Source organism: Delphinapterus leucas, chromosome 13, assembly GCF_059928025.1.
Source record: "Delphinapterus leucas isolate spDelLeu-1000000601 "Yukka" chromosome 13, BTC_Dleu_Yukka2, whole genome shotgun sequence".
Taxonomy (NCBI): domain Eukaryota; kingdom Metazoa; phylum Chordata; class Mammalia; order Artiodactyla; family Monodontidae; genus Delphinapterus; species Delphinapterus leucas.
Window position 1 is genome coordinate 93,361,004 of NC_143141.1, and position 16,491 is coordinate 93,377,494.

A 16,491-nucleotide genomic window follows, 5' to 3' on the forward strand; every position below is an offset into this window, starting at 1 on the left:
GAGTCGGCATGGCCGTGTGCCAACAGAACTGTATTTCCGGACACTGAAATGTGAATTTCACGTGATTTTCATGTGTTTCAAAATATTTAACCATTTAGAAACATAAGCACCATTCTTAGCGTGCAGGCCATAAGAAACAGGCAGTGGGCCCATCGGGTGCCCCTTCTGATCAGCCTTGGTTGCTTCTGTTGTAGGAGAACGGGATTCTGAGTGGAAAACAGAATATGTAGTCTTCGTAATTTAGTATGTAATTTCTATTCCCCAGATTATCTCTGGGCATTTTGAAACTGTATCAGTTACAGGAGCCTATATTCAATGCATTTGACCTGTTTTTCGGGAAATGATTTTATCTTCTTCAGGCTTCGAAGCAAATGCTTTGTCAGCTGCTCATAAGCTGTCCTCCAAGAATCTGTGAGTTTCCTGAAGACGTGGCGGTGGTCTGATCGTCTCCGGTTGGAGGTTTTCCTTAGAAAGGGGAAGGAGAGCCTCCTTGGAGGAACTGTACCTACTGTGTAAACGTTCTGTTTGTATCCTAATACGATCATGAATTTGAAAACTGTCTCCACGTGCCAACTGAATTCTTCCTTCCACCCTGAGTTACGGCCTGGCGTGCGTGTGCTAATCCTCCCGTGTTTCTTGTTTCAGCTATCTGTACAAGAATGAGATCCAGTCAGTTGGCAGGCAAGCGTTTAAGGGACTTGCCTCTCTAGAGCAACTGTAAGTGCCTCTCCTCTGCTCTGCGGTGTCTCAGATTTCACCTGCCCTTTGCCTCTTGCAGGGAAAACTAGGCCAAGTCTGCTGTTTGCACGATGCATGTCTGTGCTCCGGGGGCGTAGGGCTGTGTGCATGCAGATGACAAAGCCGTGGTCCCTCCCTCCTTCTGACCCCGCCCATCTGGGCAGCCACCCCGCACCCTGTGCCCTGCATTCCTGGGGCAAGGACCAGTAACACCGGTTGACCCCTGTCCCCATGGTGCTTCCAGTTTAACAAGTTAGACTTGTAAACAGATCTGCGCAAGTAGAGGTCTTTCGGGGACCAGGAGGTTGTTTTCCTCGTACAGTATTTCCTGTCTGTGAATCTGCACGTCCGGTTTCCTTGCGTCATTCACGATGTCATTATTTTGGAGAAAATAAACTTTTCCATGTGTTTCCAGTTAGGGTACGCTGGATGTTGTTTCTTGGGCTGCGTATGAAGGAAGTCCTACTTACTTTGCTGTGAAGTCAGCATGCCCATTTTAAGTAGAATTCCTGGTCAAAGGCATCTTCTGACTTGTTTGCTTGGCCGGTCGCCTGTCCATCAATGGGCTGGAGTCATCACGTGTCAGGCAGTTTGATTCACGTGGATGCTGCAGCTGAGGACGTGGTTCGTGTTTTGTCAGTTGGCCGGACATGGAAACATCTCCAGAGGCCTTGAGGCAGAGCTGGGGAGGCCTCACCTGAACCAGGAGCTTCCGAAGCACACGCAGGGCTCTTGTTTTTAGATACCCATTTGTTTATCCAGCTGAGAGCCACTTTCCCGAGCCTGCTGTGCTCGCCGTGGACTGGATTTAGAAAGAAGCTGTATATGAGGGGCTGTGCAGCCTCGGCTTCAGGGAGAATGACACAGGGATCAGATCATCACAGAAACACGTGGGAGCATCTGGAGAACCCCCAGGTGGAGGGAGGGTCCCTGGAACACGTTCCTGCATCTGACTCAGTTTTAATGGATCTGGGGCTGGGATTTACACGTGCTGTCAGGTGTGCAACTAAGTGAGGCCCATCGAGCCTTGGGAGGGGGTGAGCGGGGTTATTTTTGAGGAAAACAGAGGCAAAGTCTGGGAGAAGTGAGGAGGGAAGGGGAATGGCATCCACGGAGCGCCGAGTGGGAGTTGGTGACCAAGGTCCTAGGGGTTCGGGACAGCATCCTGAGACAGGCTGCCTCCAAACCCAGGATCAGGTGCTGGGAGGGAGGGGTCTCTGCTGCTGAGACTTAGGGATGAAGGGAGATTGGGACCCGTCCCCGCCCCTCAGGGAGGCACTGTGAGGGGGAGGGGAGCATTCCCCTAGGAGCGTGCTCAGATCTGCCCCCACCGCGTGCAGAGCGCTTCGGGTCCCCATCCTTGCGGGGCCCCCCATGCCCAGAGCTGGCACACGTGCTCCAGCAGAGGGGAGGCTGGTCCCGAGCCCCATGTCTGCCCAGCATGTCGGCTCTCGCAGGCCTTAAAAGATAAGCGGAGGCTTATACAAATGTTTAGAGTTTATTTGAGCGAAATCGATTGGGACAGAGCCTCAGCAACCGGCCGTGCGTGGACACCCCCTGCCCCAGGGCTGGGGGAAGACTCCTGGAACAGGTGCAGATGCAGAGCAGGGCACTTGGTGACGGGCTGCAGCCTTGGGCCGGCCGGCTGCCCAAAGTGTGTCCTTAGCTCTGGTCTCTAACCCGGAGGCGCTGACAGGCTCCTTAGGCCGCGCGTTAGACCCGCCCCGTCCAGCAGGCTCACCTGGGCTCCCTGAGAGGCTGGCCGCGGGCAGGGGCGGGGACCGTGGACGGCGCTGGGGGCTCCCTTCCTGCCTTCGGCCCGTTTTCCTCCACTATCGGTAGAGGTGGCCACAGCCCAGGGAGCCTGTGAACCCTGAGCCCCTCAAGGCAGCACCCGCGTCCGGTCAGCCTCCCCCTGGCTGTCGGCACGTGGATTTTTAAGCAGCATCAGATTGGGACCGGCGTGTCTTCCCTTCTCTCCCTCCCTTGGCTTCACCCTGGACCCGGCCGGCCGGCCCGCGGTCTCTGGAGCAGCGCGGCTGAGCGCGTCTGCTCCCCGTGTCTGTGCTTGATGGCGTGGCCCCAGGCTGCTCCACGGTGGCCACTGGAAGTGCATGTCCTGCATAGTCAGGACGGGGCGTTTCCTGCCCCCGCCATCCTGCCCTCAGGCCCCCACTCTCGCAGGGAGGGCGGTGGGCACAGACCCGGCCCCCACCAGGCTGCCTGCCCGCGGAGGTGGGTGGGCAGCTCTGAGGCCGCGTGGTCACCACGATGGTTCTCCTGGCGAGCTGGCCCAGGGCAGGCCGGACACCGACAGGACAGGGCGAGGGACCCTGAGGTTCCATCATTTCAGAAAGTCAGTGAAAGGCTGTACCTGGTGGAGGGAGTGTGGAGAGAACTCTCCTTTGCGTGGGTTTGTGCCATGACCCTGCTGGTCCCAGCGTCTCGTGAAGACGCAGCCTGGCGTGTCGGGCCAGGTCCCTGTGTGGCAGGAGGGGCTCCTGCACGAGCACCGATTAGAGGGGGCTTCCGTGTATTTCTAAGGCAAAAGCCCACCAATTTTCAAAGTGAGAAAGGCGGTATGCAAGACAATGAGAAGAAATTAGTTTTACGAAAAAATGTGTAACTTACGGCAAGAAAGAAGTATATGCGGAAAGAAACGGAAGTATAAGCTCTGGATGGTCGATGTAATTAAAGGACGTTTGAGGAAATACATTATTTCGCTTAACTCAGGGCCAGGTTTCTTCTGTTATTTCTGTAGTTGCTGTTTCTGTAGCTGAAAAACAGTATACCCAGTGTCACCTTGAAGTGTAAGTCTCCTAAATCCGTTTGTAAATTAAAAGATTGGAATGAAGGCATTCACGTACCTGCGTGTGTGGTGTAATGAAGATCATGTTGATTTTTTTCTAGAAAGGTCCATGTATTTGGAGAGCTGAGTGTCCCTGGCTTTCCTCGCTGGGTGGGGAGGAAGCCCGGTCGGTGTGCTTGACCCTTAGTTGTATTGTCCAGTCGATCATTTAAAGTCTGCACCCAGTTTTCAGTTGTCTTTAATCTTCCTATTTGATGACTGTGTTTGTTTTCCATACAATGTAGGAGATCTAGAGAGTTATCTATTGACGTGTGTATTTGAAATGGCTTAGAGAACACATGTTTTCAGCAAAACCCTATAGATCTATAAAACGTATAAAATTGTTTAAAATTTGTGTCTTTTTCCCATTTTTAAAAACACCTCTAGATACCTGCACTTCAATCAGATAGAAACTTTGGACCCAGAGTCGTTCCAGCATTTGCCGAAGCTGGAGAGGCTGTAAGTAGTGTGGGTCGCCCCTCTTTACCTGCGGGTCCTGGAGCCCGTGGCTCTGTCCACTTCCTGTAACAGAAAGAGCATCTGTGTCTGTGCAAACAACCGGGAAACGTCTCAGTAGGAAATCTGTGCTCTCCTCTAACAGTTCAGAAGTGGGAATAGTGATAAAATAGAAAACAATGTCGTTATTTTCTGTACTAAATAACATTGTCCTCAAATTCATGTATATAAAACAAAGGCAGTCACTGGGATGTTCTTTGAAAGCTGATTTATTTAACTGCTTGTACACTTTTCTACGTGTCTAGGAAAGTATTTTAAAGCATTGCTGTGGTTTATCACCTCTTTCAACAGGTTTTTACATAACAACCGAATTACACATTTGGTTCCGGGAACATTTAATCACTTGGAATCTATGAAAAGATTGTAAGTATAATAACCCTTTATGCTGTCTTTTCAGCAAAGACTAATAATTTCTCCATGTCATATGCATTTACCTGACCCCTTTTACTGGGTATTTCAAAGAAGAGTTCATCACAGTCTGGATATGAATTAGGAAGGGAGGGTGGATTAAGCCATCAGAACGCCGAACCAAGACCTAGCTGGCTTGGAGGAATGTGGCAACAGGAAGACGTTTTTAAAAATCAATTTTAAATTCCTCAAATTAATCTTTAATTCCATGTTACATATTGTACTGGTGGAAATAAAATTGGCCTAGAATTAATCCCAACTGTACTGCATTCCTTTTATTTAGGCATGCACATAGCTGAATTCTGTCCATTCTTAGGTCTCTAAAAGTAATTTATCTTTACACTGAGTAATTTCTTATAATAGCTGATGGAGAAAGCTATCTGACACCTTTTGTGTGTTTTTCTCCGAGGTCTTGAAGGCCATTGTTTTTCAGTTAGGTATTACTGAGAGTGTACAATGAACTGGACTTAAGAAAGAGATAGAAAAGTCAAATTACCAGGCCTGGGCCCAGAGTGGCCTTTGTTTCTCTCTTGAGTTAAGTAAGACACAGAGTTTCCTCACTACTTACGATTTTTTTCTTTATAGGATAAAGAAATCCCCAGCCAAACTAAAAACTGCGTTCTAGGGTGGCAGATGAGAGAAACACTGCCCGCTTGGTAGATAAGAGGGTAGGAAAGAAATTGCCAGGAGTTGCCAAGACGAGCTCAGGGCACGTGGGGGTTACCTGAGTCTACAGAAGGCTGGAAAGGTTCTTCTCCGTCTCTGCCTCCTCTTTGGCCTTTTGATGGTCTAGCACTGCCCTCTGAGAAACCCTAGGTTTCTCTGCCCCCGTGAACCTCCCCCTCCCCGCCAGACGACAGAGGGGAGCATGCAGTCGGGGACCTCTTGCTCTGGCCGCTCGGCCCAGGGGCCACTGGCCGGGGTCACACACCTGCTCATCCACTGTCCCTGGGGCCCGTCCTGAGCACAGAGGTCCTGCCGTTTATTCAGAGGGGCTGTGGGGTCAGCGGGCGCCGGGAAGATTCTGGGTCCCCCACGGCCTGCTGACCTGAGGAATCGGCGGGGGGGGAGGTTCTGTGGTGTCTGCGTTGAGCCCTATGGATTCCACGGCATGTGCTCATCAGAGCTGGCCGTCCAGACAGAGGGCCAGTTCTGCCTGCTGTCTCCTCCGAGCCAGCGTCCTGGAGAAATGCAAGTGGGAGGTGTGCCATCACGGGCCCGCCTCCCTGGGGAGCTCTGGCCGACAGGTGTGAGCTCAGTGGACGCCCGAGGGCAGCCCCTCGGCTCTGATCCCGGGGAGCTCCCTCTGAACGGGGCCAGCCCTGCTGCCACCTCCTCGCTCTTGGTTCACGTCCCCCTGTTACACTCCTTACCTCGTGCTTTGCTGCATAAATGGTCATCGTTTCCGAGGGAGGAGATGACACCCTGCCTGTTCCGCTTGTTGGGACGGATGTGTCCAGCCCCATGGGGCACTTTCTCCCGGAACTTAATTCAGCAGCTGAGATCTGTGCCCTGCGGGCTGACTGTCCTTTAGGGCGTATTTAAGGGTTAAGTGAGGTAGTACATGATGACGCGGTGCCAGTGGTGGTGAGAGTTCGGGAGTAGTCCCGGGTGGTGGGGATTTCTGCATTACTGATTTTACGAAGGCTCCTGTCTTGTGCTTTTCATGAAACTTCCCGGACTCGTCCAGCAGTATCTGTCCCTCGGTCTTGAACCTAAAATATACAGTATTTGATTGCTCCTTTCACCGCCCTTTATTTGCATTATTCGGGCTCCCCCCACTCTCGGGCTCTTCTTTCTGCCGAGTGTGGATCTCTGCTGGGTCCCCTGGTCGGGCAGGACCGGGTCAGATTCTGTTGTCTGCGGGCCCCATCACTGCTGGTCAGTTCGGGTCTGCCTGGCCCGGGTCAGCCCTTGCCCATCCCACGTCTCACTGGCTGCGGCTTCCTTCTCGTAGGCGTCTGGACTCCAACGCGCTTCACTGCGACTGTGAGATCCTGTGGCTGGCGGACTTGCTGAAGAGCTACGCCCGGTCGGGGAATGCGCAGGCAGCGGCCACCTGTGAATATCCCAGGCGCATCCAGGGGCGGTCGGTGGCCGCCATCACCCCGGAGGAGCTGGACTGTGGTGAGTGAGTCCTGGGGCCCAAGCCCGCATCGCTGTCCAGAGGACATGGCGTGTGCAGCCCTGTCTCCAGCTGTCACTGGCTGATCCCACAGATCAAGTCTGGGTGGGGCCTGACTGGACCCTGCTTTACAAAGCCAGTCTCTGTAGTACCTGTAAGAAACTATCTGGTAATAAACTTGGGTTTAATTTTCAGGTTTCCCTACAAAAAAAATAGGAACCTGAAATGCACCACTACCTCTGTTGCTCCTTCCAGGCCTCTGCCTTTAGAGGCTGCAGCTGCCTGGCCGGCAGGACCCAACGGTGGGCTGGGTGGCGGGGGGGTGGGGCGGTCTCTGGGGGAGGGCGCAGGGCTGCTGGCTGGGAGCCGGCAGCCTCCTGGGTCTGGATCTGGGTGGTGGCCACGCAGAGTGGCCGTAGGCCGAGTTTGTCCGGCTTGTTGCACCTGTGCACCGCTCGCGCGTACGCAGTGCCTCACGAAGAAACACAAGAAAAGGAGCGAAACCAAATCTCGCTGGACAAATCTTCCTGATAAATGCCCGAGGAATCCAGCTTTTCTCTTAAGTTTAGCACTTTTGCGGGGGGGTGGTGCTAAAATTAGGTTCTCCAGAGCATCATTATTATTTTCATATATTGAAAACAAAATTAATTACTTTGAAGGTCACTCCATTTCACAGTAAACCCCCCCCCGCAGTTATGTAAGTCCACTCGTCGCCGTTTGTAACGCTTTATGAGCGATCCCTGTACAGTCAGGCTCCTTTGCCTCTAGTGTGTGCAGGTGACTGACTTCAGTCCCAGGGCCACCCTGTGGCCTCCGCGCGTCGTGCCCTCGTCTTTGTAAGGGCTGCTCTGCTGGCAGGGATCCCTCAGGATGGGCAGCAGTGCTGTGCTGTGTGCACCCCGTTCTCAAGACTGTCTCCTTAGGATCGGCTTCCTGGGCAAAGGACGGGGGGAGGGGGGGAGGTTGCTCCCTCTGACCTCTGCCCTCTGGACCTGCTTGGGGGTCACGACAGGTTCACTTCCCTGTGCCCACCTTGGGGCTGCCCTCCTGAGTCGGCCTGGGTTCTGCCCACCTCTCTTCTGGGGGAGGAGCGGACCCTCCTCCCTCAACCCCACCCCAGCCCAGCTCCGACCTTGTCAACAGGGACCAGGCTGGGGTGACCGAGGCGGTGGTGCCTTGAACTTTCTGAACTCCCGGGGCCTCGCGGGACGCCTGGGGACGATGCCTCTGCCCTTAGTGTCCTGGCAGGTCCTCAGTTGCTGCCGGTCACTCGGGGTCACTGGGGGGTGCTCAGGAGGGTGGTCGTTCCTCCGGCTCCTTCAGCACCATTGCCTCTTCCTGGAGACAGAATGGAGAAGCAGAGCTTTCTCCAAGTCCCCAAATTCAGCACGTCAGAGGATGGCGAGTGAGCGAGTGTGGCGCCAGGGATGAGCGGTGGGGCTGGGGGTCCTCCGGCTACAGCAGAGGGAGCCGCAGTGTCCAGACTGGCGTGGGGAGCAGGGCACCTGGGAGTGGAAACGGGAGCAGCGCGGCCTCGGGGGGTTAACGTGGACGGCGGTGAGTCCGAGGGGTTTCCTGTTGACGCTGTGCAGTAATAGACACGCAGACGGCCTTTTGTGGCTGTTTAAGATGCCAGGTGTTGTGAAGGCACTGTGCACACACTTGCAGGCACGTGCACGCATGTACACACACACAGGAGCACACGCATTTGCACGTGAGCATGCTTTTTCTTTTTGCACGTGGCAGGTCAGTGAATACATCTGGGCTGAGAGGGGTCAGCTCTCCGAGTTTCCTGGTTAGTAGGTGACCAGTCCAGCCTGCTGTGAGGACACAGAGAAGACAGTCACCCAGCAGCTGGAGTGCAGGAGGGATGCCTCTCTGTGCTCAGTGACTGGGTGGCCGCAGGGGACTGCAGTGGGAACCCCACACTGAGATGGTCCTGCGGTTGGGAGCCCCTGGCCGCACCTGCACAGCCTCTGCCTTCATGGTGGCTTCAGCCGAAAAGTGCCGCTGTCTGTCCTTTCATTCCCTAAACCTGTTGACTCACGAGTGTCCGGCTCTCTCGGGGGGAGCGCCCACTGAGGTCGTCACCCGGTGCTCTGTCTGTCAGAGGCTCAGCGCCACCGGTTGCCAGGGTTCTCAGCGGGTGGACCTCAGATGCTGGCAATGCTGTGTAATTCAGCTCTAACACCGTCTTCTCCGTGGAGATGTCCCCCTGCCGTTCTCGTGGGAGTGATTTTGTCTCGAACAGAAGGGATTTGCTCTGGGTTCTTGTCACGTGACGGTTTAAGACCAGGAAGGCCTGCTTTCCTTTTTGGTGCAGAAAGGCCGCGGATCACGTCGGAGCCGCAGGACGCAGACGTCACCCTGGGCAACACCGTCTTCTTCACCTGCAGGGCTGAGGGCAACCCCAAGCCCGAGATCATCTGGCTCCGAAACAAGTAAGTGGCTCCGGACGGACCGCCGGGGGCGCCGAGTCCCGTTCCATCCAGATGCCCCGTGAACCGCGGCCGATCCGCCCGCCCTGACCCTTCCTCCTCCCTGGAAGGAGAGCAAGGAGGAGGGAGGGTTTTCCGAGCAACCTTCCTGCTTTGAAGTCGCCGCCGGGCACATCCCGGCCTCTGCGAGGCGCACAGCCCGCGTCACCCTCTGCTGGGCTTGGTCCGGGTCAGCGAGGCCGGTCATCACGGAAGGGGCAGTTACCCCCGCCCGGGGAGAGGAACGGGACGGAACCGGGGCTGAGGTCCCTGCGTCCCGGGGAGGTGAGGGAGGGTCCTCCCTGCGGGTGGCATCTTCAGGGAGACCCTGTGAGGTGAACGCATGCACTTCGCTCCTGTGCATCTGATTTGTCTCCGGAAACCCCGGCCTCGCCTTCTGTCCACAAGCATCTTGGTATGGGAGGGGAGGATGTAGTCAGATCCCTGCGGGGCCCGGGGGTCAGACCACCGAGGGTCGTCTGGGTTGAAGGGCGGCACCTGCACGCATCCGCTTTGAACCGAGTCCTGGGAAGGAAACCTCGGCGGGAGACCACGTTGTCGTCGTTGCCCCCATGCTTACTGTAAACGCGAGCACCCCGGCCCGCGCTCACTCACCAACAGAGCCCTCCTGTGGGTTCAGTGTGGTCCGTAGAGCCCCTGGCTGGGTTTAGTCACGATGGTGAGAGGAGATGGGCCCCCGACACCAGCTCTCGAGTCCAGTGGTGTTTCCACAGGAGAACAGGGCAGCGAGCCTGGGGGGTCACCTGAGATGCACCTGCCATGGAGGCGTGGAGTGGTTCTAGGCCTGACTTTGTCGTCGACCTAGCACAGCTGACGCTGGGCTCGGGGCCAGAGCTGTGTGGGGAACGTGAGATGCTGGCCTGTCCCCAGTGCCTTGGGATCTGGGACAGCTCTGAGGGTGGCAAGAGGTAAATTCCAGAGCGAACACGGGAGAGCTTCCTTTGGGGAGTGTGCGTTCAAAAGGCAGAGAAGCACAGATTCGCTCAAGGCCAGCACACCTGCATTCGTGAGTGGTCACACCCATGTCTGTAAGTCAACACTTTGATACTGGCAGAGCCAGTCACAGCAGAGGGAGACCCAAGGCCCCAGGCCTGTGTCTGGTGCATTGCTGCACCCCGGGGCCCATCTCTGCAGCAGCCCAGCCTCCCCCGGGGCTCACGGTGTCTGTGGGAGAAAGCTGGGCCACATCAGGAAGAGCCTCACTTATGGGGCCTGAGAGGTCTATTGCCTCCATCCGGAAGTGCTCGTGAAGGACGGAGATGCCAGTTTTGGTGGCTCGGTTGGTGCAGGTGGAGCACAGCACGAGGGAGGTGGGCGAGGAACCGGACAGCGCCTCCCGCGGCTGGGTCTGTAGCCTGTGGGCACCTGGATTCTGAGAGGGGTCCTGGGAAATCCCTCGAACAGTGGCGGTGTTGTTCTGGGGACGTTTGTAATCTTCCGCTTTTAATAACTTAAATGTTTCTACCCCTTTGTCTCAAATGGATTTGCCAGAAACGAAGGGAAAGTTTTCCTGTGAATTTTTTCCACTCTGTTCATTTTTTCCCTTTGGAACGAGGACCACTTTGAAACGTTTGTAGGTTGAACATGTAAATGATAAAAGTGAATATGTGAGTTAATTACAGATGCAAATAAACACAGTGCATAAACACTTCTCCCAGAAATGCCGGTAAGTCAGGCTGCTGGGAAGGAAAGTTTCCAGGAAGGCGGGTTAAGGCCCCGCATCTCCAGGTGCTGCATGCCTCCAGGCTGGGGTCCCCGCGCCAGGACAGAAGCCCCCGCGGGGGACCAGGTGTTTCCTTGTTTCAGAGCCTGAGCCTGCCAGGTCTGTCTTTCCAGTAACGAGCTGAGCATGAAGACGGACTCCCGCTTGAACCTGTTGGACGATGGGACCCTGATGATCCAGAACACGCGGGAGACAGACCAGGGTATCTACCAGTGCATGGCGAAAAACGTGGCCGGAGAGGTAAAGACGCAGGAGGTGACCCTCAGGTACTTCGGGTCTCCAGGTACGTTGCGTGCTCGCTCAGACACTTAGAGCCCACCTTCCTCCCGGTCCACTCCCTTCTTTGTTTGCACCTGGTGGTAAAAGACAAAACACAAAGGTCTCCCGTTTAAGCTGCTGCAGCAGGGTCGGCTCAGGGTCATAGGTGACCCCCGACCATTGCCCTAGTCCACCATCAACCCCTAATCCAGGACGGTCACTCAGAGTGGACAGTAGAGACAGGTGCTGCTGGGAGCACAGTGCAGAGGGGCAGTGGACACCTGGGCAGACACGTGCCCCGTCCCCCGACACCTCCCATTCACACTGGTCCCAGGGGCTCCTCTCACTTGTTGCCATTTGGCAGTGGGCTCTCTCTTGTGCTAAGGGCTTTGGTTATTTTAAAAGAAGCCAGAAATCTGAATTTGTATGCAGAATTCCCAGGTCTAAAATATTGGCACCTGAACTGAAAAGATTGTTTGAGCCAAAGGCAGCATGGCTGTGGCCTTGATTGGCCTGGGTCCCACCGGGTTACAGACCCCGCCCTTGTCGAAGTGTTGACTTTTGGAGCCTTGGTCAGAAGAGGAGCTGTGGCCCTTGGAGCAGAGCCCAGGGTGGGCCTGGTCCCCCGTGGCTGCTGGAAGAGCACAGGTGGCCAGGCCACCTCCATGGGCCTGTGTCATTGTCGTGTAGGTGGGCCAGGGTCTGTGTTTCCCTCATGCTTTATCGTTCAGGGCATTGCAGTACCCTCAATCCCAAGATAAGTGGTTTGTGTGTTTCTTTGATTAGATTCCTAGTACAAGACCTTCGTATCATTGGGTTCATCCCAGCATAGGCACAGTCAAGATTTACTGATGAATGAGAGTTCCCAGCTGTCGAATTTCCCTTCAAGGGAAAGTGCAGTGCAGTGCATATACTGCAGCCACATCAAAGCCCTTTAATCCCATGTTCCCCGAGTGGAACAAGGCGTCCAGCATCTTTGCAAAGTCACATGGCTGTGAACCTACCACAGATAAGTTAGAGCGCCCAGTCGCTTGTGCTTAATTTGTAAGGCACAGGGAAACCCACAAAATACTGAACAGAGTGGCGCAGTTCTGTAGGTGTATGTCGGAGGACAAAAGGGAGTAATAGAACATAAACAGTGCATCTCCTTAGCAAAGTTGCTGTGTTAGCGGGATAATTGATTCCTAGCTGGGAATATTAAAATCTCTCTGTGGCCTGAGAGTTCCAAATCTAACCCCTTTTTATCTGAATTTTTGTTTCTCTCCCGGGAACGAGAGCCTTCTTTAGTGCACTAGTCTGTGTGTTGGCACTGCTCCCTAAAATGCACATGGAGGGTCTCCTACAATCCGTGACTGGAATGTCACTGCACAGTGAGTGGGTCAGCCAGTGGCAGCCTGCCAGCCTAGACTAGGGGCTGCCAAACCTGGACCACTGCCTGTTTTTCCAAGATCTTTGAAGTAAAAATGTGTCTTGGGCTTCCCTGGTGGCGCAGCGGTTGAGAGTTCGCCTGCCGATGCAGGGGACACGGGTTCGTGCCCCGGTCCGGGAAGATCCCACATGCCGCAGAGCGACTGGGCCCGTGAGCCATGGCCACTGAGCCTGCACGTCCGGAGCCTGTGCTCCGCAACGGGAGAGGCCACAACAGTGAGAGGCCCGCGTACAGCAAAAAAAAAAAAAAAAAAAGTGTCTTACATTTTTATGTGATTGAGCAACTTAAGAGTAATATTTTAGAATACATGATAATTATATGAAGTTCAAATTTCAATGTCTATTAATTAAGTTTTATTGGAACATAATCACATGCAAAGATTTATAGCCTGAAAAGCCCAAAAAATATGCTCTGTGGCCCTTTACAGAAGTTTGCCAACACCGTGATGTAGGTAATGATAATGGACCCATTTGTGAGTCTCCGTGAGTCACAAAGGGTTAAATGTACTTTTTCTGTTTTGAAGCTCTGTTATTAGGGGCATATAAGTTTGCAGTTTTTAATCTTCCTCATGAATTAAACTTTTGATTATTAATGCTTTTTGCTTTAAAGTTAGTTTGATTTTATATGGATGCAACCCACTTTCTTTTGATTAGTGTCTGTCAACTATACTTTTCCCATCATTTTGCTCTGAACCTTTCTTTTTTACGTTTTTTAAAAATTTTTACTGGAGTATAGTCGATTTACAATGTATTAGTTTTAGGTGTACAGCAAAGTGAATCAGTTATACCTATACATACATCCACTCTTTTTTAGATTTTTTTTTTTCCCATATAGGTCATTACAGAGTATTAAAAAGAGTTCCCTGTGCTGTACAGCAGGTTCTTATTAGTTATCTGTTTTATATATAGTAGTGTGTATATGTCAGTCCCAATGTCCTAATTTATCCCACCCCCTCCCCTCCCCCTTGGTAACCACAAGTTTGTTTTTTATATCTGTGACTCTATTTCTTTTTTTCTTTTTTTATAACCTACAGGTTTTTTCTTTCTTTAAATTTTATTTATTTATTTATTTATTTTTGGCTGTGTTGGGTCTTTGTTTCTGTGCGAGGGCTTTCTCCAGTTGCGGCGAGCGGGGGCCCCTCCTCATCGCGGTACGCGGGCCTCTCACCATCACGTCTCTCTTGTTGCAGAGCACAGGCTCCAGACGCGCAGGCTCAGTAATCGTGGCTCACGGGGCCCAGTTGCTCCGCGGCATGTGGGATCTTCCCAGACCAGGGCTTGAACCCGTGTCCCCTGCATTGGCAGATTCTCAACCACTGCACCACCAGGGAAGCCCTGTGACTCTATTTCTGAACCTTTTTCTATATTAATATATTTTGGGTGTTTGTTGTAAACAGCATAGAGCTAGATTTTTCTTTAAAAAACTCACACTGACTTTAAAAATGAGTCCATATACATTTATTGTGGTTAGCAATTTAGTTTTATAAATTCTACCTCTTATTTTGGACAATTCATCCAACCTTTTCTATGTTTCTTGCCTCGTTTTGAAATATTTTTTTTCATCTTCTGTTTCCTACTTCTAATTTAGAAGTTATATACGTTATTTCTTTTCTGTAAGTGGTTATTCTAGAGAAATTTCAAATGCATTCTTAAATTATCAACGTTTACAGTTACTGTCTTTACGTTTGTCTCAAGTATAACTACCCACCTTAGTTTCTAGGCTGAGTTCTGTTTTTTAATGTATAAAAGGTTGTTACATTGTACTGTTAATGTTTGTCTAGCTGTACCATGTAATTATCACTTCCAGTTCTTTTTATTTCTTCCTGCATCTCAGCTCTTCCACTGAGGTCACTTTCCTTCTGCCTAACGTAGTGTGAATTAGACAGCAGGCCTATGTGACGGCCCACTTTAGGTTGATAAAGGCTGACATGAGGTTTATTTCTCCCTTCTACTCAGCAGAGGTCCCTGTGGGGGGCTGGGGGGTAGGAGCTGACTTTCTCTTTCTCGTACTGATGGTGGAGCATTTTGGGGACCCGTCCTAGAGTTTTCTGTCTGACTCTCATCCTGGGGTGTCCTCATCTTTCTATCTCCTAAGGGTCCTACAAGCCACATATACAATTGCAGGGCCATGCCAATGCCTCAAGATGGGCTTCGCCTTTGGTTCTTGTCCCTGTACGTGGCTCCACATCTCCAGTTTGCCGTCCTCTGGAAATGCTAACATTAAATGTCACTTCTGTGTTTTCTATGATCCACTGTTACTTAGATGTGTGATAAGTGGGGTTTAAAAATAAACAAAAGTATCCAAAGAGCTCTCGTCACAAGGAAGAAATATTTTTCCTTTTTCTTTTATTTTGTATCTGTATGAGGTGATGGATATTCACTAAACTTATTTTGGTAATTTCTGTAATTCAAATCACTGATGTAAGTCAAATCATTATGCTGTACACCTTAAACTTATACAGTGCTATATGTCAATTATATCTTAATAAAACTGGAAGAAAAAAATAAAGCAGTTTAAAAATTTTTTTAAATAAAAAAATGAAAAGGAACAAACGAGAAAACATGTAGAGAAGTCTCTTTCCTGTCTCCTTCCCTGGTCCACGTAATTCCCACCTCCATCCAACCTCCTTCTAGAAAATACTGCCAGTGCCTGCAAGGCCAGAGCTGCTTCTTACTTACTGGTTGTTAGAGACCTTTCATTTCAACATATGAGGGACTTCCTTACTCTTGCCCTTTTTATGGCTGGTGGCATGGAATCCCATTATCCAGATGAAACATCTGTTTAACCCGTTCCCTTTGGGGTACATGAAGTCTATTCCAAATCTTTTGCTGTCACGGGTCTCCATCTCTTTATCCAAAACCCTTTGGGCCAGAGGTGGTTTGAAAAGTGGAAATTTGGGGATTTTTTTTCAGAAGGGCCACATGGTACGTAATCCATTTACTGACTTGAACTGTCACAGAACCTTGGATAATGCCCCACCCAATCAATATGTGAAATCCTATAGCAAACTGAATGGATGTTCACAGTAAGTGGAATAAATGAAGATTATGAGTAGCCTCGTGCTAGAGAGACCAAGGAAAGAAGTTAGGAAAAAATATTTTATTTTTGGATTGGAAACTTGTGGGTCAGGATGTCAGCCTGAAGAAACAACACAGTAATAAAAACCCCTTTTTGTACATATATTGTTTTACAAGCCAGTAAAAAATATTGGGTTGGCCAAAAATTTTGTTTGGGTTTTTCTGTAACATGGAAAGGCCCGAACGAACTTTTTGGCCGACCAGATATGTGTGGGGTACATTCCTAGCAGAGTAATTTCTGGGTAAAAGGGTGAAGGAATTTTTAGTTTTGATGTATGTGGCCATGTTTCTGTCCAGATGGACTGTGGCAACTTGTGCTACCCCCGTGTGAGAGTTCTGTTTCTTCACGTGCTTGACACACAAGCTCAATAATAAGTGTGTGGGTTTTTTTTTTCTGGATTTAGAGTTGAAAAATCATCTCATTGTAATCATAATTATAACCATCTCTTTAGAATATTAATTTGTATTTTTCTTTCTATGAGGGAAATTTGTTATTTCCATATGTTCTAAATACCCTTTAAAAACAATGTTCTATAACCAGTAAGAACTACTAGCAAGGTTTACTGAAAAGACTGACATATACATTTAGAATTTTAAAAAAGAAAGACTTCTGCAGAGTTTGGTCCATGTTTGAAGAAGGAATCAGGTCAGTCAGGGCTGCTGATGGTGGTTTGACCTGAGGCCACGGACCCTCTTTGCGGTCTGCACATTTCTTGAAAAAAGAAAGGAGACAAAGTGTGCAATTGTATTGTTTCTGTTTTACTTATTTTAGACTTTAATAGCTAGAATGAATAGCATGAAAATAGAAACGCCAAGCAAAAACATTTGCTAAACTGGAGGATTTTAATTCTGAATCTGTGTTTCCTGTGAC

At 51.0% G+C, this 16,491-nt stretch overlaps 1 protein-coding gene across 13 annotated transcripts in view; it reads left to right on the forward strand.

The window, feature by feature from the left end:
• PXDN (peroxidasin) overlaps positions 1-16,491 on the forward strand; it is a 72,180-nt gene that overhangs the window by 28,187 nt on the left and 27,502 nt on the right. For 10 of the 13 annotated variants that reach the window (XR_016387427.1, XM_022561435.3, XM_089894180.1 and 7 more), the window contains exons 4-9: positions 646-717; positions 3,974-4,045; positions 4,394-4,465; positions 6,468-6,637; positions 8,959-9,076; positions 10,970-11,139. Coding sequence is in view for 12 of the 13 variants with exons in the window: in XM_022561435.3 (XP_022417143.2) it covers positions 646-717; positions 3,974-4,045; positions 4,394-4,465; positions 6,468-6,637; positions 8,959-9,076; positions 10,970-11,139 (674 nt within the window). In the remaining variant the exon portion in view is untranslated. The remainder of the gene's footprint in view (positions 1-645; positions 718-3,973; positions 4,046-4,393; positions 4,466-6,467; positions 6,638-8,958; positions 9,077-10,969; positions 11,140-16,491) is intronic. The other 3 variants (XM_030760365.2, XM_089894179.1, XM_089894187.1) reach the window with 1 other exon arrangement.